The following is a 22,328-nucleotide window of genomic DNA, read 5'->3' as shown; positions in this document are numbered from 1 at the left end:
CTTGATTTTTTTTAAATCAATTTAAAATTGCCTAAGGTAAAAATAACAATCAATTTTCTATATAGCAGTTTGTAATAGTTCACATCAAGTGCACTCTATAATAAATAACCTAAGATAATAATCACAAACACTTCCCGCATTGCCATCAAAAATTGGATAAACCTTAGGTTAAATAGCTAAATACATATTCGGTTCTCAAAAAATTCAATACAAGCTGAAGATGGTAATTGAACATAAAATTATCGGTTAGGTTTGTGGTTTATTTTTACTTTATCTTTAATATTCTGTTTTACAATATACGTCTTGTCATCCACTAGAGCGATTGGTTATATAATACATTAACCATATTTTTAATTAATATCATTCATATAAGTATCAATATGGAAACATGAACTGCTTACTGCAGTTTAAAGCCAATGAATATACCTAGATTTTGCCGTTTATCTCATATTTTTAGATTCTATAAATTTGACTCTTTATGACAAGCGATCGTTCAAAACGTTATTGAAAATATAATATGCCAAAAATTGTTCGACTGGCTAAACGCTATACAATACATGAACACAAAACATGGTAACCGGATAAAACAGAACAGTGACAAAACATAACATGGTAAAGTAATCACCTATGTTGAAAGAGGTTAACTTATACGTTTCTAGCAAATATACTGGTGCTATGCATTTGTTATGCACTTATCAGAACGCGAAAATCAACAGAGTAACTCAACATTGACCATTGACTTTCAACTTTATTTAAAGACAGCTCAGCAACTATCTTTAGACGTATGTCACAAAATATTGTAACTGCCCCCGAACCGTTTTACGGGTATTTCTACTTTGTTCTATTTCTTAACATCCAATTTTTGTGGTCACCTCTTAGACGTTTTTTTTATTTTTCTACTACTTATTTTTTATTGCTCATCTTTGTTCTTTTTACAATTTTTATTTACTGAACCTTAATGTGTTCTAATTTGTTGTTTGTAATACACGTTTCTTCAATATTGTGTGGCACCGTTCTGTTTTGCGATTCTCCCTGTTCTGCTTTATCACTATATCCGTTGAAGGCAGCCGAATAACTAATGCTTCCAGACAGCCATTATTGTAGTGTGTCACCAAAAACTAAGAATTTCATAAAACTTTTCGTTTGGTTGTTGCAGCACGGATCGCCTTCGAGAAGCTGACAGACTATGATTTCCAGGGAAGCACCTATTACACCGTGAAGAACCTCAGTCTCTACGAATGTCAGGGCTGGTGTCGTGAGGAGCCGGACTGCCAGGCAGCTGCCTTCAGGTAAACCAATAACAATAAACACTCAATTAGATAATAAAAAATCTAGTGTGACACCTAGTGTGCCAACAAATCTTTTGGTATCTTACCCCTGGCATTCCTGAAATTAAGGACAGGGAGGAGATAATGTTCCAGGAAAAGGGCTCAAAAGGCTCAACCGGCCTCTACCGATCAGGCTCGCCACTACCAAGGGCACCTCTGCTAAGTTTCCAAACGTAGCAAACCATTTAGGGTGACCTATGGCAGATATGTTGGAAACAGTGAAAGGTTCCCTGAGAGGCGGTATACCCACATGAGTATATTATGCTGTCAGTATAGCCCTGGTGAATCATCAATACCACCATTCTTAATCGAAACGTTGTTTTAAATGGATTTACCCGAGTAGTAGCCAGGCCCTTCCTAATGTTTCTTTTCCTTATTTCCTTCCCTTTCCTTCCCCAAATCCTAGAGCCTCAATAATTGGGGATACCATACTCTCACTAACTCCGGACAGTTAATTCTTCGAACAGACATTACACGGACACGGCCCTTCCTTTGGAAAACATTCTCGAAGATTATCCGATTCAAATCAACACTGGTTATAAAATAATAATCTGAAATTAATAAAGTAATTTAAAAAAAAACACCTTAGTTAAGTACTTAAATATCTATTAAAGACACTCTCATTAAAAAGCATAAAGGAAGCCATAACGTTGAAGTAGATTCATGATTATCTTTCGTTGAATCTAGAATGTAACAGTAGGGAGTCGAAGTCGGACCGATGCTTGCTTAAATACAGTGCCGCACCTCGAACACGTTATGCCAGGCCACTTAATATTTAATACCAAGGTCGATTTGCGAGGCGGGTGTGGGTACCGCCGCCCCAGGAACAATTAATTGGATAACCAACAACCTCTGCCATAAGTCACCCCAAGTGGTTCGCTACGTTTGGTGACTTAGCAGGGGGTTGATCGGGTGAAGTGTGTCAATTGGTGTGAGATGCGCCTGTCCGTCTGCTGACGATCGGGAGAGGCCGGTTTGAGGAGACCCTTTGACATTTACAGCTGTTCTCTTCGACCCATCTTCGTCGGCAGCGGTAGGGATGGATGCATGCATCCGTCACTTCTTTCTTTTCATATACCTAACTAACTAACAACTAACCATCACGCCGTTTCCGCGCAGTTTCTTGGCACACACTCCTTGTCTCATTCACATTCATACATACTCTTCTATTTTTCTGACTTTTGACATGGCCCGACTCAAGTATCCGATTCACTTAATCGTGCCATGTCTTCCTCGGGGGTCCCCGACTTCTGCTACCATCCACATTTGCATCTCATATATTCTCCTTACACTCCTTTCTTCGCTAATTAGCTCTACATGCCCAAATAACTGTCCCTTTCCTAATCTTACTCATTAAGTGATTTCTTACAAAAACAAGCATTTAATGCATTTATTGCACCTATAATGCACTCATAGACATAATACAAATAAATACACTTAATACAGAATACGGTAAATACACAATACACTAAAATAAATCAGTATTTAGTAATAATACACGCAAAAAATCTATGATACGTAGATCCGGCACTGGTCAGTCCAAACTGGTTTCTCGACTATTGACCGCAAATCTAGACAGTTATATTTGCATATTCAACATCTGAACAGTTGTATGAGTTAACTGATCGTTTAAAACGTTTATAGCTTGTACGAGAAGATCAACAAGTTTTTATGAGATGGCGTGTATTAATGGATGGCTGTTGCGCCTTTCAAAGTAGGTTCATCGGTCACTTGCGGTTGTTTTTGAATTAATTTAGGTAGCATTGCAACCGCGACCATTTGTTGACAAACAGCCCGAGTGCTTTAATATGTTTGGTGATTTAGCACGGAAACCCTGTTTCACGGACTGTGGTTTGTGCAGGTCTTGGTAGCACAGCATACCAAAAGATGTTACACCTTTCTTCTTCTGAGGTAGACATTTTTTCTGTTAAACTTCAGTGTATAATGTAGTAAAACAGGATGAATATATATCATATAATATTACGATGTATGAATGTGAATGAGGCAAGAAGTGTGTGCCAAGATCGTTGCTTGGCGGTCCTTCCTATCTGCCTACCCCTACTGGGAAACTGTATGATAGTTAGTTAGTTAGTTACAATAGGATGCATGATTTAGGCAACAATTTTGGGGGACTATTGATATATTTAATGACACCATTTATAGAATTGGTTGCATATTTGTAGTTGGTAATCATAGACATATGATTAATATTCATATGTCTGTGTTGGTAATGTAGTTTTAGTGATTTGTCTTATATGTTGTATTGTTCTAGATTCTATTTTATTTTATGTTACTGTTACACGTTTTACTAAAATTGTTTTATATTTAGATTATTAATTATCGTTATTCCATGCTTAAAAAACTCTGTGTATAATTTTTTAAATCTCAATAAGTATATTCTGTTTAAAGAAACACTTTCACGGGAATATATTCACACTTTAAAATAACATTTTTATGGGAATATATTTACACTTTAAAATAACATTATCTCTGGGAATATATTCACACTTTAAAATAACACTTTTACGGGAATATATTAACACTTTAAAACAACACTTTCACGGGAATATATTCACACTTTAAAATAACACTTTCACGGAAATAAATTCACACTTTAAAATAACACTTTCATGGGAATATATTCACACTTTGATATAAAGAGAATGGCTAATATTTCTACTTATTAATGGCCAATGTCAGTTTTTCGTTATATATTTTTTGCGCTTTCGGCTCGAAATTGGGTTTTCTTCCGAATTCTAGAAGATTCGAGTAAAGTGTCAGCTACACTACTCGCTTCGACGCTTCGACGAAGTCCTCGACGAAGTTAGCCGAAGTTCGAAGTGCGTGCCCACACACTCGTGCAACTTCGCGAGTAACGCTTCGAGTCCTTTGACTCGGGCGCATTTACCGACAACAATCGGAAGTCGGGCGAAGCGAAGCGAAGTTGCCCGAAGCGAAGTGAAGTTCGTGCCCACACTATCGTATTAGGTCAACTTCGATCAACTTCGCGAGTAGTGTAGCTGGGCTTTAAGGATTTGACACTATTTTCTTAAAATTAAAACTTTCTAAAAAGGAGCATATCTACATAGGCATCGTAACATTCAAAAACTGACATCGGCTCTTTTGTAAGCATGCCACAGAATTATGTAACTATTTTTGAAAGAATTTCAAATTATATGAATCAGAGAATTAATTCTCTCATTATTTCGCACGCGATGTTTAAAATAATTCTAGTTAAATAGATTCATCTTAGTTTTTTTGTTGGTTTTTGGCACGCTTTTGACTAGCCGTAATTGGAATGTCTGAAGAGGTTGCGGCCTTGCCTCGGGACAATATATCAAACAAAAAATACTAATAACAATGCCTTAGAAGATGTGGTTAAAATAAATAAAAATAAAAAACTAACAATATCTTAGCATTTTGCGTGTCCGGTTTTTTTTTTTTTAATTTGTGAATACCGCAAATAATCCCAACCGTCTGGAGTATATTGAGACTATAGCATCCTCAAATGAGTTAAGTTGTGTGGCTGAATGTAGTGGGGAAGGGATGGAGATTGGAAAGAGGAAGGTGGGGAAGTGCCTGGCTATTCAAACCTGATATCTAATAACATTTTAAGAAACGTTTCGATACTGAGAGAATCTTAGACTCTGGAATATAAGTGGCTATCCGCGTCTGTCTGTTTGTGCGCTTAGTTCTTCTCAACTACGAAATGGATTTTTATACTCTTTTCACTTTCATTTAGAGATTTTTTTCCGGAAGGTTTATATATATATAATACATGCATATTATATTTATATAAAGTAGAGAAAATTCGAGCAACACCGGATACACGTCAGATGGTTCCAAATATATCGGAACACGTGTTCATTACGTCATTTGCCTTGAATTAAGATTAAATTTATTTATTTAATTCCATTGGTACAATTTTTAAATTATTTATTTTTATCAATGCGAAAATATTATGATTTTTATGAACACGTGTTCCGACGTGGTTATAATATATTTGAATTTTAATACAAATCATATTAATTCATGAGTTAAGGCCTACAATCCCGTTTTTAATTAGATTACCAATAATTTGAAGAGATTCTTAATAAATTAGCAATACTCATTTTTCTCAGTGTAATTTATCGCTTGTTTGAATTTTTAAAACAATAGTTCGGATTTTGAAAATGATACTTAAATTTATAGCAAATCTGAGTTCATTGAAGCAGATTTCACACATGACTAACGCACACATATCTGAAATTAGTACCTAGTTTCGTATTCGAGTATCATTGCTTAAAATTTTTGAAATATTTTTCAAAAATATCTAAATTTCTATAAATCAAAGTAGCAATATGCAACAGATTATAATAGTGTTTTCACCATCATTCAGATAATTTCTTCCGGAAATTTATATATATAAAACATGCATTTTATATATATAGAAGTAGAGAAAAGTCAAGCAACACCGGGTACACGTCAGCTAGTATTGTGCTGAAATAAATTCGCTATCCGCGTCTGTCTGTTTGTGTGCTTAGTTCTTATAAACTATGCAACGGATTATGCTAGGGTTTTCACTATCATTTAGATAATTTATTCAGGAAGGTTTATATATATAACACATGCATATCATTTATTTTTATTTTTATAAAAGAAAGACAAACATTCCCGGGTTACGAATAACCTGACAATATTTGAAAATCTCCTACTACCACCACAGTAAGCTGAAAATGTTGCTTGTGTTGTGATGGAGGACTTAGCCAGCCGAGGTATTGAACACAATACGCCTGAGTGGAACCCAAACGCGATGTCAACTCGGCCACCGACCGGTCAAATTGACATAAGCTCTTCAAAATTAAAAAAAATAAAATATAAGTGGCCCCACGATTGATCCTTGGGGTACACCAGAAAGCCTAAATATTCGGTTACAGTTAAAAACATGCGTTTGTAATATCGTATGTAATATCATATTTATAGAAAGTAGAGAAAAGTAGACAAAGCCGGGTACACGTCAGCTAATAAATAATATTTTAATCTTTTTCCCCCTTTTTTTCTTCGATTTAAATCTTCGTTTGTAAGTATTTCTTTTAGACATCATGATTTACCTTCCAATTCTTCAAAAATGGAAATAAATAGAAATAAACCGAAAATAAGGGCATCTGGAGGTCAACTGAACCCTTCGACATAATTTATTTCAAAGGCAATACGCCCTATTAATTTGGCCACGGGTTATAAATATTACTTTTAAAAATGCAAATTGATAGCAATCACAATATGGGTTGGCAGAAAGATAAATCAAAACGTTTGGATTTTTTTATGATTTGGGATAATTTGGGTTAGAATTTATAAAATGTTTTAGGTACATAATTTTATGTAAATTGTCATTGTTATTTAACATAATACATCAATTTAAAAAAAATAAACACATACCTATATTCCTGGATTATGTTTAACCTCGCAATATTTGAAAAACGCAAACTACTTGGAGAAAGATGATCCTATTAATAAAGTGAAAGCACTCGAATTTCCTGTTAAAATATTATTTATTCAGAATAAACGGAGAACACGTGTTCTTTTCTTCATAAATGTCACGACGGTATATCAAACAATAGTATTTTTACAATGTTCCACCGTCCTCATAAAACATTCGCTTTTAACTCTTGACAGGCCAAGATGCCAAACATAACGTCTGTAACCAAATATTTTTTTTATTAAGGCGATGCACTACGTCGTTAAATATTTTAAATTGAGCCGCTATCAATAACAACCCTTACGTAGATGGCAATGAGGTTTAAATTCCCGCTTAACACCATCCGCCTGTTTTGATTTATGCAAGAAAAAAACATGCCCAAAAAGTGCCTTTTATTTTATTTTGTGGATGTTCAGGCATACATATTTAATTTTTTTTCGATCATTTTGTAGATAACTTAATTTTCCGCACTATACAATAAAATCATAACCGAAAACGGGTTCGTAAGTAGGAGATTTTGAACTTTAAAGCAGTTTTAATAGGCCTTTACACTATTTTTTCTGGGCTTATAAAAAGATTTATCTAAAAAATACTCGATTATTTCAAAGGCCAAGATGTATTCTACTCGCAGTATTTAATTAGCATCTGAAACTTTTCCAGGCGACCAAATTTTCAAACCAAAAACACATGATTTTGCATTACTTCGCATGGCATCGCGTTAACCCGTCCATTTTTCTGTCTTATGGGCTTTTAAACTATAGAAATTCCAATTATTCAGTCAATTATTATTTTTTTTTTTTTTGTAATTATTTTTTATTTTTAATAATATGTTTACATGGTACATAATTCATTTTACATCTTGGGTCTTTTTACTACTCTTCCATTGAAAGCATTTGCTTGTGTATGGAAAGGGAGTGTACATAAATGTTGTTGTTAGTTAGTACTTAAATAATTCATTGTACATAAATGTATGTTTGCTGTAGTATTTTTTTTGATAGTAGTGAAGGATAATATATTAATTTATTAAATTTAAAAAAAGAAAGGAAGTTATGGAAAAGTAAGGATATTTGTCAGATTAATTAAGTGACAGTAGTTTTTTTTTCAGAATATTTTTAAAGTGTCTCTTGACAGAGAGCAGTATTCGGGTTTTATCATTAATGCTTCTGATTTCTTCTGGTAGACGATTGAAAAAAGTTCTTCCCTGGTAAGTATAATGATGTTGTGCAAAAGACGTATTTAGTTTTAGGCATAGAAAAACATGTCTAAGTCGCGTTCTGTTTTCATTTAAAAATTGATATTTATATTTTTCTTTTATAATTTGGATTAATGAGTTTTTAATATATAGGTCTTTAAATGTAGGTACTTGAAATTCTTCAAATAGACGTTCTGTTGGGTAGTCAAAGGATTTTTTTAATATAATTTTAATAATTGTTCTTTGTATAATTTCAATTAGAAGAAGGTTACATTTATACGCGGATCCCCAACTAATAATAGCGTATTGTAAAGTGGATTGAACTAAGGCATAGTAAATTAAATATTGATTTTTTATAGACAGAAAGTTTCTAATTCTTAAAAATATATATATTAATTTTCTTATTTTGTTTACTACTTGACATATTTGTTCCTTCCATTTCAGATTTTTATCAATAATTACTCCTAGATATTTCATTTTATTTGTTGTTTTTAGTACTGTACAGTTTGATTTGCAATAGTTTTGGCTGTGAATTTTAGTATTATTATGTATGACAATGTTAAAATTTTTAGGAGTATCATTTGTATGGATTGCAAATGGAATTACAAATGTCTTTTCTTTATTAAGTGACAGTAAATTAGTGTCGAAAAAATTCTTGAGCGTGTTGATGTCTTCTGTGGCCTTTAATTCTACATTTCCCCAAGTCTTATCACTTATTTTTAGTACTGTATCATCGGCGCGGCGTATGACGTAATTTGACCATGTAAAGGTTGAAAAAAAAATCGTTTACATATATAGTAAATAGGATTGGTCCAAGCACTGTACCTTGGGGGATTCCAAAGCTTGTAATCTCTTGATCACTATTAACACGATTGATTTTTACTACTTGAGGACGGTTTTTTAAGTAGTCGGTGATCCATTTAATCGCGTTGCCTTTTATGCCGATATTATTCAATTTTTTTAATAGCAGCTCATGGAATATGCTATCGAATGCCTTTCTAAGGTCAATAAATATACCCGCACATTTTTTACCTTTATCTAATGATTCATAAATGTATGAAGTTACGTTAGCAATAGCATCTTGTGTGCTGAGTGATTTTATAAAGCCAAACTGGTTTTTGGATTACGTTGTAACTTGATAATTGTAACTTATGTTTTTGCGCAGAAATACGTAAAATACTAAAATGACATGTCAATTATTTAAGCTAATATAAGGAGGATAGTAATTTTGGGTACCACCAACTCCCCCACTTGGCTGCGGAATCTTATCAAAATTGATAAGATTTTTAATAAATTAACAGTATTTCATATCAGAAAATTTTCTCCGTGTACCCTCATTAAATGCGAAAAATGTTGCTTGTGCATTTACAGAGAACTTAGCTAGCAGGGGTATTTAACACTGGGTGGTAACACTAACAACCCGTCGTATTTGTTCACTAAGCTTCTAACCAATCGTAATTTGTCAATATAAAACGTTCAGAAATTCAGCAAAAGATGACCACGTCAAATATTTATAATTATTTCGGAAAAAAAAACAGCACCTCATTTAATCCATAGTAATAAAATTTAAATAAAATCCTCAGCATGGGAGATCCCAATGAGGATATCATTATCTCTATTTTTTTACAAAAAGGAATATAATACAACATTGTTTGTTTTTTACAAAAAATAAATATTTCATAATTTTTCTGTTTTAACATGGAACCCGATTAAACCTAATATAAATAAGTACTTTACTGAACTGCAATAAGAAAATTCTACCAGCCATTTGATGCAATAACGTTATCCTTACTCTCCCGCTTTGTCTGGAGATCATAAACCTCGGGAATCTGCAATGATATTACCACTTAAACTTGGTATCATGGTTTATGTGGCGCCAGCATTCTATCCAAGCCAGTTCTGCATCTTGCAATCTATCTGCATACAGGTTGTTTCGTAGGAATGTAATCACTACACGCAGTTGTTGGCGAGCAGACCAAAAACTGGACAAACCTCAGTAAATTAACACTTGCTAAGTCACCAAATGTAGCGAACCATTTGAGGTAACCTTTGGCAGAAGTGTTAGTGATCCCCGGAGGTAAATTATTTTCGTCGGAGCCTATGCCATCTTTTGGGATTCTGTGTGGATGGTCATTTTGAGGAGAGGATGGAGTGAAAACACAGAGACCTGCAAATCGTTCCATCGCCGAGCGAGAACGAGTCGTCGAAACCACTCGTTTTCATGTGACAAATATCAAATAGGAGCACGTTTGTCGTATTTTGTTTATTTATTTATTGTAAGAAACAAACAGCAATTTTATACAGGATAAGTTATACAAGAGGTTAAATATGAGGTAAGCCAAAATAGTTTCTTATGCTAATGTTGGTTAATGTGATATAATACAAAATTGTAATTGGTTATAACCATTAACTGAAAATGAAATTAACAAAAAAATAAAAATCTTATAAATATATTAGAAGGAAGAAGGAATAGGAAAAGGCAAGAGGCAGAGGAAGATGGGATGGGGACAGGAGACGCTCATGTTGTACCTTTTCTATAATGAAAATTTACGATTATGCACCGGTGCCAAAGGGATAAATGACGCTAGTTCCTCAGAGCATCTTTAATTGAAATACCATTAGAATAAACAAATATGAGCAATAATTAATCGCCTGAAATATTAATACAAATTGAAAATATCTTCCGAGTAAAAAGAAATTCCACCAACGGGAATTGAACCCGTGCCTTCTGATGTCTGGTCAGTTGCTCTGTAACCTTTGAGTTATGTAGGCTTATTTCCAACCGGCCAAATGATTCAATATGTACTAGTACCTCAACGAACAATTACTGCTTATTATATTTTTTCCACCTGTAAAAAACCAACTTTATTTTTGTAGGAAAGGTTTTGTTAGTGCTAAATTTCTCACTAGATGGCGTCGAGACATATTATATCTTCATTTATTGGTGAAATATTTTTGACTTGTCAAATATTATTATTTTTTATTGATAAACTAATGTTTATAAGACAATGTTTTTTTATGCATAGCATAAAGGATAACAAATAATTATAAGCAATAATTAGTTTTTATCTGGGAGATATTTTCGATTTGTATTGATATTTCAGGCGACTAATTATTGCTTATATTTATTTGTTATGCTTTATGCTATTGCATAAAAAAAACCTTGTCTTATAAACATTAGTTTATCATTAAAAAATAATACCATTAGAACAAGCGCGGCATTCCCACCTAACACCTGAGCTCTAAAGATTACAATACGTTTGTTAAGATAGAGCAATCTATCAAACCGTCCGCCCATTTCTGCAAGAATCAAGGGTTTTTTAAAGAATTTGGGGTTTCAGATCAGAGAGCTACCTCAAATTCAATAGTGGGGCGCACTTGCGATACAGAGTCACCAGTTGTGGACTGAAGTATTTGTAGGCCCTGTGACGAATTCAAATATTGTCAATGTTAGGTTACCTTTACGACTTTCTACCTCGGTACCTATTAGAGATAGAAGAAATTTCTTTTTACAAAAGTTGTAGGTTATTTTATGTTCTATTATACTTGTCAATATACTTTAACCAAAATTTGCATTGGAAATGAGATATTTGGGAAAAACTAGATTTTGGCCCGATTTCTGCCAGTTTTTTCAAAATGGCGAGCACAGGTGCGCCAAGGTCGGAAACTCAGATTTTACATCAGGGGATCAGTTTATATAACATATAAACAAATTGGGACTACCGGAATTACTTCGATCGCGAATCGCTAATTGCACTGGCCTATAAATGAATAATGCTATGCTTAGAAATGAAATTTGACCAACCAGTGAGATGGAACTGTGAGAGAACACCCTGTACGACAATGCACACTGATTACGTGACGTTTTGGAGGGCTTTATGTGGCATCATCAGGTCTCTCCGCACCGGTAGATAGCATCTGCGGAGGTAAATTGTTGCGGCCGAGACGTGCTCAAAGGTACATGGCACAAGCAATCTCGGTCGTGTTGCAAAGGGTATAGACCCTGGATAGACGGAGGGCGACCATTGGCCGGTGTTAGGATCAAACACAATGTGAAGGCAGAATTATCAAAAAGGCTTCACATTATATTGGTGTTGTTCGTTATAAAACAAAACAAAATATTATATAAAACGAAAAATTTACAAAACAATAATTTATGGCCATGGTGAGAGGTTGTAGATATAAATCAAATCTTACTAGAGATATAAACAATAGAGACATAAACGTAATTCACAAACCATCAGAGAAATATTCTTTTATTTACCTCTTGTATTTGGTAAGTTCGCAACTGAAAACATCAACCTTGGATAATACGCTATTGTAATTATTGCATAGTCTGTTCAGGCAAGAATTCTGCTTAGAGTTCGTTTTGCTTTGATCAACCCTGAACAGGACACAAGAGCGTGTTGAACGTGCAGGTACATTGAATGGATTTGAATAATAAGGAAATTTAATAATAATGAATTACAAACCATCTAATTAAGTATAAAAAAAGGATTCGTAAGTAAGATATACATTTAAATCAATTTTGATAGACCTGATACTTTATTTTTTATAGGCTTATAAAAATCGCAGTATTTAATTAGAGCGTCTATGATGTTCCTAAGCGATTATTTTTATTTTTTCATTTCTGACAGAATGCAGTCTACCCGTCTAAGAGACTCATTACCACGGATAGTTTTCTCGGTATAATGTCAACACGCGTTATCTAACATATTGTATAACAGGCTGCATTCCCTCGGGAGATGGCGAGACCTGGGAACTACAACACTCCTTACAAGGAAACCTGTCCGGTCCAGTAGTCCTGGGCGATTACGATAATTCTAAATAACGCCAATGCAGCTATCGTTGGCGATTGTCAACCGTTTAATTTAACCATTGGAAATAACGCTGACGTTAATGCGAACGCAAACAAAGATAAAAAAAATAACCTTCCAAATGATATTCGGAAATTTTTCTTACATTATTTTTCTTGCCACAGTAAAAAATCGCTAGACACTAATTATTTCGCCAATTATTCCGATGCCAGCGAGACGGTGTTCAAAATACTAATGATTTAATTTTTTTATAATGAATTTGAGAGGCGGTCATGGGTACCACTGTCCTGGAAACCATTTATTGTATAATCACAGATCATCCCAAGTAGTTTGGCAACTTTGCAAGGGTGTGTGGCTTCATAGGGAGACGTTTGGCTAGGTATTTGTGGGCTAGGTGCGTGTTGGGCCGCAACGTGAAAGAGTGGTTGAGGGAAAACTTTAGACCTCTACAGAAGGACTCTTGCGCCAAAGTGACAAGGATAAATTAAAGTCCTCCTGGACTAACTGACCCTGATCCCTATCTTACCATCATATATTTTTCCTTTCCAGAACTTCCTAGGAGCTAACGTAAAAATTATACAATAAACGAGCGAACCCCACCGGTGCTAAAATAACTTGTTAGATAATCGCCTACCGGCCATCAAAATGGTGCGCCATTTGACTTTAGGAAAGGTCTATTTATTCGTCTAGAACCTATTAAGTTTTATGTCTCCGATAACTTCATCAGAGCTGAACAGGAGGCAGGACAAACCTATCAATGTTCATGACTCTTGAAGAATGACTACGATATTATACCACATTTATTCTGTTATAGACCTTTTTCAGTTAAACCTTAGTGAATTTAAGACTAGAATAACTATTTGTTTAACACGAAGCTGCTTCGCAACTGATATTATTGATTCATTCGAGCGATTGGCATATTCTGCCAAGTTTCCAAAAAAGTTTTGAGTAATCACTTGCCATATTGTGTTTAATTTATAGAACCTAAAAATATGGGATGGACTGTAAAATCTAGGTGAATTAATTGGCTTTGAACCGCATAAAGCAGTTTCATACGTTGCAATATTAATATGTTGAGGTATGATATTAATTAAATGATGTATGTATATGACACCAATCGCTCGAGTGGTTAATGTGCTCATTTGCATGTTATTAGTTACTGTTGTTAAATGTTACTGGGATCGCTGTTTTTCACAATAAATAAAACTATGACTGTTAAATCTAGCTGTTATTTTCAACTATTAGTTATATTTTGGTTCAGTACTAGTCCATACTAATTGGGAAGCGTGGTGCCCCTAGGGTACTGGGAGTGAAATTCCTTTCTTTGCGAACTTTCTGCTTGCCTTATTTGCGACTTGTTCATGTTATGTTCCATCTATGTTATAGCCAGAGTGGAATATACTCTCAGTATCGCCTGGGTGAGAGACCAACATGGCTTGAAATGAATGTAGCCGTTATCATGATTAATTTTCAGATTATTATAGCGTGTTGCGTTTCCTCCTTCTGGAGCCAACGTTACGGACAGTTTTACAGTGGCCATCATAAGGGCAGATGTGGAGCGCGCGTTAATCCTCTTAGAGCCGGTAATTCAGTTAATGTGGTATTCTGCGTTTGGTTTTGTTGTAGACGTCAAGTACCGGATATCAATAGCTAATAAGTTAAGTCCCATCGTCTCAATTACTATAAATATACGATGACCAATAAAACTGCAGTGGTTTGCATTAATTTGGTATTAAATTTGGGGAATCCATAATAAATTATTAGTTCTTTTGCTAATTCAATGTTCAATATTTTTTAAATTATTTTTGGCCGTTTTACAAAAATTGTATGGTGTAGTTATTAAAATTAAACCTAATAATTGTTTGGATTGTCGGGATTTTCTCACAAATTCTCTCAATCAATAAAACTTCGGTTTCAACAAAACACTTACTGTGGTGGATTGGCGATGGTTTGGATATCTTAATTAGCAGCGGGTTGGAATAATCTGGACCCTGACCTTGAGGTTCTCACCTTATTTATTATACTATTATCTCGACAGCTAACGCCGTCTATGTGTAACCTAATAAACTAATCTAGTGCCATCCATAGGTGAGCTCATACACTAATATCAAGTTTACTACCATTTGAAGAGTAAAATTTTTCTTTTGAAAGGCAAGGATGATTACTTTGTATGACTTATTTGAGTGCTGACAGCCTCCATTCAAAGCTCTGGTAAAACCGTAACTCTGATTTGGATTCCAGGACATGTTGACATCGTTATTAATGATATTGCGGATTCCTTGGCAAAACAAGGAGCATCCAACCCTATGTTTACCCTCGTTAACCACATTCTCCCATCTGACATTTTTTCCATTCTCAAAGATACATATAGAAATTAATAATTTAGAGAGTATTGGCACATTGCTAGTCAATCCAAAGGAGCCTGCTATGCCTCAATACGAAGGACTATCCCATCAAAACCATGGTTTCAACAATTTCCCATTTCTCCAAAAAAAGAAATTTCCTCACCTATTCGATTGAGGATTGGCCATTGTTCCGTTCCTTCTCATCTTTCAGAACTCACATCCTTGACTCATCAGATTGTACATTCTGTTGTCTAGAAATGGGAAGTTTAGAGCAAATATATTTTGGTTGTCCTTCTCTAAACATATTTCCTCTCTTCTATCAAGCCTTATCTATAATTGTCTCCCCTCCATTCAACATCTCATCTCTTCTAAGTCTGAATTCGACTGAATTAAAGTAATTTGAAATTATGGCCTATAGCAACCTTGAAGAGTGAAAGCCAATTTAAAAATATATATATATATATTTTTAAATTGGTATATATATATATATCCTGTGATTTTTCACTTATGTGCGCTAGTTTTACAATAATATTAATTTATTTTATTTTATGTATGTGTAGACTTTTATTGTTTTAACGCGTCATTAAATAGTATTCTAAAAACCAACACTAAATTATGAACTGCCTTCTTAAATAAAATTCATAACAGTAGTTTTGAAATGGTATTTACTCTGTGTACCTACTCCGCCATACTTTCTGAGAGTTAAATACCGTAACGATATTAACGTTTAAATGTACAGTTTTAATTTTAAGGTTAATAAAATGTTGGTTAAATTATCTAACTACGAATCTAAAATACAACGCCGGGCCGTTACAATTTCTTGTGCCACGCTTTCTTTACAGATATTGATTGCATTGAAGTGTCAAATTAATTTAATGTTTTGTTATATCAATTTCATTTTGGTTGTTTAACTTACAACGAAAACGAGCGAACGAAGAGTTTTTGGTAACGTGAGATTTGCAAACTTTTTTTGTATTGATTTTGTAACTATTTATCGTGCAAGAACTGAAATACTTTTAAATTTTAACACCCTCTAGAGGTCTTGGGTTCAAATCCCTGCAAATGTATTTCATTGATTTGTTGTCTCACAATTTATTTAGATACTTTCAGTATCGCCCTGTTAAAATACCACGATTCCAAATCGAAACGTTTCTTGAAATCGCTTTTGCCATGTTTGGTGGCCAGATCTGAATAGCTAGGTACTTCGCCAGCTTCTACTTACACATTTCCTTTCGTTTCCCAATACCTTCAACCTCACAACGTAACGAATTCCTCATTCTAACTGGCTTCTGACAGTGGGGAGCAGCCGGGTTGATTCAGGCGTTGTGGGTTCATTTCCTCTGCAAGCTAAGGATCTTAATAGCTAGATACTTTCCCAGCTTCTACTTACCCATTTCTATTCCTTTCCCCAGTACCTTCAACAGCACAACGTATCACAATTGTGAATTCCTCATTCTAACTGGCTCCTGATGGTGGGGAGCTGTTGGTACTCTTGTGCGGTACTCACATAGAAAAAAAGCACATGTACTTGATAAAATGTCATAAAAGTCAATAGCCGGGTTGATTCAGGTGTTGTGGGATCATTTCCTCTGCAAGCTAAGTCCTGCGAGTTTTACAAATATCATCGTGTTATTCGCAACCCGGGAATGTTAATCTTGTCTATCTGTAAAAAAAATTTTAAAGTTCCTAATCGTATATTTTTCTAAGTCTCCAGAAGTCCATATGTTATTATTATCTGCTGGCATATTTCTACTGTAAATAAATAAAATACCAACGGTCTAAATGGACTTTTTACAAGTCGTTTAAACTCTATAAAAAGGCCCGTCGGAAGCTATTAAGCTCTGAGTGAGTGTGTACCCGTGCACAGAGTAGACTTGCAACTTCAAGTGCCTTTTCCCGGTAAAGCCTCGGCGAGTCATAGCGCCATAGAGCCTTCTTTCGTTGCATAGCAACAGGCCAATGAACTTCTTGTGACCTTGCGGGCGTTTCCCTGCTTCACTATTATGCCACATTATCTATTATTTATACCATATACGGTTTTCCATGATAAGATAGAACACGATAAGACAGAACTGTGATAAAATAAACAATAAATAAAAACTCCTCTCTCTAACCAAAAATATGAAAGTTATATGTAAGCGTTCAAAACGAAGAAGAAATGGTTTAAAAGCCTATGTAAGTACGAATGAATGAAAAAAACGATGATAATTAAGTAAAAGTGGTAGAATATATGTAATAAAACACAACTCGTTTAAAATAGAGCAAAAATACTCCACAAATGCCTATATTGCATTTAAACTACACAAATGTTTTTTAACATTTATAACATGCTTAGTAAAATAATTAAATGTATTTTTCATAATTTTCGGAACAACAAATATAAAGATATTATCTTAAAAAAAGTAAATGTCTTTTTAGGAACTTAAAAACTTAAATTTTTTAAGAGAAATTTATAATAAATTCGGTAATATAATACTCGAGTCGGGCCATGTCAAGAGTCAGAATAATAGAAGAGTATGTATGAGACGATGTATGAATGTGAATAAGGCAAGGAGTGTGTGCCAAGACCGAGTTGTTTGGCGGTCCGTCCTCTCTGCCTACCCCTGCGGGGAAACGGCGTGATGGTTAGTTAGTTAGTTAGTTAACACTGAAAAGCAGAGCATCGAAAAAAATAACACTGAAGAAATATAACCTAACCTAACTAACCATCACACTGTTTCACTGCAGGTGGATGGATGGAGGATGAGAGAGGATGGAATTTCCGTTTACGAATCATCACATACATACTTTTGTTGTTCTGACTCTTGACTTGTCCCTAGTCAAGTATTTGTTGCACTTGATCGTACCACATTTTCCTCTGGCGTCCCCGACTTCTTTCAGCATTCAATTCCACTTCTTTTTTCTCCGTTTACATTTTTTCGTTGATGTGTTCGACGTGTTCGAACCATCTAAGCGTCCCTTTCTTAATCTCTTTCACTGCGCTTTTTTCATCCTTGCATTTTTTCCGGATCTCCAAATTTGTAAAATGAGTAAAACAAAAAATGGTTCGTAGTTCAAGAGATCACTTGATTTGTTTTTCAATTCTCCTTTAATAAGAGTCTCTTTGGGACCTAGGTTAATTTCTTAATCTTCTTAAAACACCATAAATATTTTAAAACATAAATCAACAATAATATACAGACAATACCCTTAGTTTTAATTTAGCAAGTTACTTTCAAGTTTTTAACTTAAGATGGGTCCTAACATGCAACCTTGTGGGCTTCCTTTGTGATGAATCGCACGATAAATCAAAGGATAATGCCTTTGTAATAATATCGCGACGTCTACGATCGATGTTAAAGTGCTCAGTTTATCTTCTGTGTTAGAAATAGCTTGAAAGGGTCTATATGATCGCAAGGAAAAGGATTTATGAAGCCGAGGGTAATTTAGAGAAGAATGATGTATTATCTTTATTTACGACACACTGTTTTCTTGTTAAGTTTGCCTTTCGCTCTCGGTGTTTTGATTTGTGATTTGTTTTGCTTGTACATTGCTTAAATAGTCATTGAATTGTTAGAAGAGTCTCGTCGTTGAAACAGATAAGTTACTGGACTTCGTCTTCAATTCTTACAAAATCTTTTGTATAAATTGATTGTTTGAATTAACAAAAACTCTAGAAATAAGAACTTACGTCAAGTAAATAATTGCACAAATTGAACCAAATACTTAATAAGCAATACTAAATTGATGTAACTAATGACAAATGCATTACGTTTGTTCGTTCGTTTCTAATTGTTCGTTCCAAAATTTTTGCCAAAAACTTATTAGTTATTTATTCGTAATATTAATGAATTTATTAAAAAATAATAATATTTGCTTAGCGTTTTTCTATTTTATCATCGAGTGTTGCGAAGTCTGGCATTTTTATTTTTATTTATTACATATATATTATAGATATTATAGACATTTGTAAAATCTTTTGTTTGTTCATCTAGGATAATTAGTTTTGACTCTTGCGTTTTCAACTGTGTCTGAAAATTTGTTTATGTGTTCCGTCTCCAGTCAAATCGTGTTCGATAGGACCTTTTTTCGCTGGAACGTTACGAGCTGTCAAATTAGAATAATCAAAATTACTATTCATAGAACAACTAGTTACATCATTTTACCTCGATCAAATTTGAAGACACTCTCAATATTGCCCTTGCTGTTTAATATACTTATAATCTCATTAAAAGAGAGAGACAAAACCATTAAAAGTACCTTCTCTTGTAGAAATTTCATTCAATAGCATCATTCTCTACTAGAATTCTCTACATTCTCTCTATTCATCTGTTCTGCCGTCTGGTATCTTGAACAAGTAGTGATGACCACTACTACTGAAGTTTTAAGGAACAGATGAGCCATAGCATTTCAAAAGGAACGGGCTATCACTAGAATTATCCACGATATGAAAACTGGGTATTGCAAAATTCACATAACGTCTAGTTTCTTCACTAAATCTTTGAATTTGACTCATCATCCCAATAGGTTTCTATGACCTGCTAAAACTGATATTTAAATATGAGATCACACTCCAAATATTTTTGGGTAAGCCTAACAATTTAAATATTAATACAATTCGCCAATTTATATGAAATTATACATTAGTCACAATGCAAAGTTCCTTCAACCTGTCGCTTACAGTCTTCATACCTGGAAAATATATGAATAATTACATTCCATCACTATAAATTATCAGTGTTGTCATTGGCCTGCCACAGTGCAATATTAAAAATAGCACGATTATACCGCCATTCCATGTAATTTATTATAATTTATGTATGATGGAAAACAGCACCGAATCTAGGTACAGAAAGAGTTGCAAAAAATTGTAATTGTCGTTAAAACTTTTAGAATATTTAATCATAAGAAGAAGATAATATATTTATGATTACTGTGTTGCTGTTTGAATCCATTGTTTACCTTAGGAGCTAGGAAGAAATACAAAAAAACGTTGGTACAATCACCCTTTGTTCTGATCTAAGTCTTATCGTGTTGCTGTGATCTACAAGTCAAAGTGCATGTATCTGCCTTACATCTAATAATTTTGTTTCCTTGAATAAGGTTGTTGGTGGATACTTGTAAGGATTTTTTCCCAACATTCATAATACAGCTTTTTGCGCATCATCTAACGGATCTGGAATGGTTTTGACTGCACCGCCCCAGCTTATATGATATAACTAATAAAATTGAATGGCAAAATGCGTAGTAGATAATTTTTCTTGTCAATAATGTTAATATTCATCAAGCAATGTTTATCTTTTAGGAATAATATTAGTTTGCGTAATGGTTTGGCCGTATTTTCAATGTGCGCTCTCCAAGTTAAATATTCATCAATTAAAATTCCCTGATATTTGACTATAGTACTGTTTTTCCGCGGAGTCAATTAGATGATTGTTTGTAACTTAGTGAAGTATTAATATTTATCATTTAACATTGCGTACATACCAATCGTTTCTTGGTTTGGTCCTGCTAGCATCTTTTAAAATGATCTCAGGTAATAAGTTATAATGTATAATCAACGGGAACATCATGCATTGGTTACTTGGTTGGTCTATGAAAGACGTGCTTGCCACCAAGTATCATAAATGCATCATAAAATATTTATTATGCTGTCTTTCCGCGTGTCACTTATAATTTATCGACAAGAACATTACATCGAAGCTATGCGTTGGATGCATTAAAGAGATATTTATTTAAACGCAGTCGATATTATCTACATATATCATTGAAGAAGAAGATAATATTAATAAATTTAAACGAAGCATGAAACAGAAAAATCTAAAAATTAGCGGTCACAACTAATCATGTATTATCATCTGAGAAATGTAAAGCTGATTTAAAAGTAATGATTCAGATTAAGACAGGGACGCTTAGATGGTTTAGGCATGTAGAGCGAATGAACGGAGAATGGAGTGTAAGACGAATAAGGAAGAGGAAAACACCGCACGATATACTTGAGTACCTATGCATTAGGCGATGTATGAATGTGAATGAGGTAAAGGTTGTGCGCCAAGACCGAGTTGTTTGGCAGTTCGTCCTCTCTGCCTACCTCTGCGGGGAAACGGCTTGATGGTTAGTTTAGTTATTAATTAAGAAAGGAAATGTTGCTTCAAGCTTTGAGAAATTCTCCAAGGATTTGTTTCGGTACCTTCCTTATTTTTTGTACAGTAAAACCGAATTGAAAAACTTAAACCTTTATCGAAAATTTGTGGTAACCAGATGTTACTAACGAAATTATAACAGTAATACTTGCTACCCATGAATAATCACAGGATGTAACTTGACTTACCAAGATGAACACAGAGAAATTTATCAAAGCCAATATTATGCGTTCGGAAGTGTTATATGCAAATATACACGAATACACAAATAAGTGTGTGTTGGTCACCTAAGTGTGTGTTGGTCACCGCGTCGTTTGCTCCAGCTATAATAACTTTAGAAAGAGTCACGGAAATGAGAGATCTCGGAATCATTTTGGATGAAAAACTAAGTTTTGCCAATCATATCCACCAAATTGTAAACAAAGGCATGAAAACACTAGGCTTCGTATTAAGAACAACTAAAAACTTTAACTCCATACAAGCCATTAAACTGTTATACATATCTCTAGTTAGAAGCATAATTGAACATAACTCAGTAGTTTGGTCTCCCTCTTACAAAATTCACATTATAACATTGAGCGAATACAAAAAAAAATTCTACGTTTTATAAATTTTAAAATCAATATCCCACTAGGGGACTTACAATATCATTTCTTATTAAATACTCTAAAAATACACACATTGGAAGACAGGCGTAAAATAAACGACTTAACTTTTTTATCCAAGATTCTAAATTCTAAATTCGACTGTTGCGAACTTCTGCAACTCATAAACTTACGATTACCTACAATAACAACACGAAAAAATACACTATTCCACTGCAACACACATAAGCGAAATTACATTGCGAACTCCCCAATACAACGGTTTCACAATATGGGAAACCAATACTTAGGTGATGTCGATATATTTAATATTAACTTTGTGAATTTTGTGGATTACGTAAAAGACTTATTTCAACACTATTCCTAAACAACATTAATCTCGTCGAATTTAATGTTTCAAAGACCCAACCCTGTCTGATTTCGTCTAAAAGGGATCCAAATGATAATCTAGTCTCCTTCAACGG

General features: G+C 34.1%; 1 protein-coding gene across 1 annotated transcript in view; it reads left to right on the top strand.

Moving 5' to 3' along the window:
• The window catches only part of LOC149415056 (uncharacterized), a 110,269-nt gene that overhangs the window by 19,866 nt on the left and 68,075 nt on the right, over nucleotides 1-22,328 (top strand). The window contains exon 3 of the mRNA XM_089643090.1: nucleotides 1,157-1,289. Coding sequence (XP_089499216.1) covers nucleotides 1,157-1,289 — 133 coding nt within the window. The remainder of the gene's footprint in view (nucleotides 1-1,156; nucleotides 1,290-22,328) is intronic.

This window comes from Hesperophylax consimilis, chromosome 19, assembly GCF_061612785.1.
Source record: "Hesperophylax consimilis isolate HC1 chromosome 19, BYU_Hcon_1.0, whole genome shotgun sequence".
Taxonomy (NCBI): domain Eukaryota; kingdom Metazoa; phylum Arthropoda; class Insecta; order Trichoptera; family Limnephilidae; genus Hesperophylax; species Hesperophylax consimilis.
Note: the sequence above shows the minus strand (reverse complement) of the source record. Positions and strands in the feature narration are given on the sequence as shown.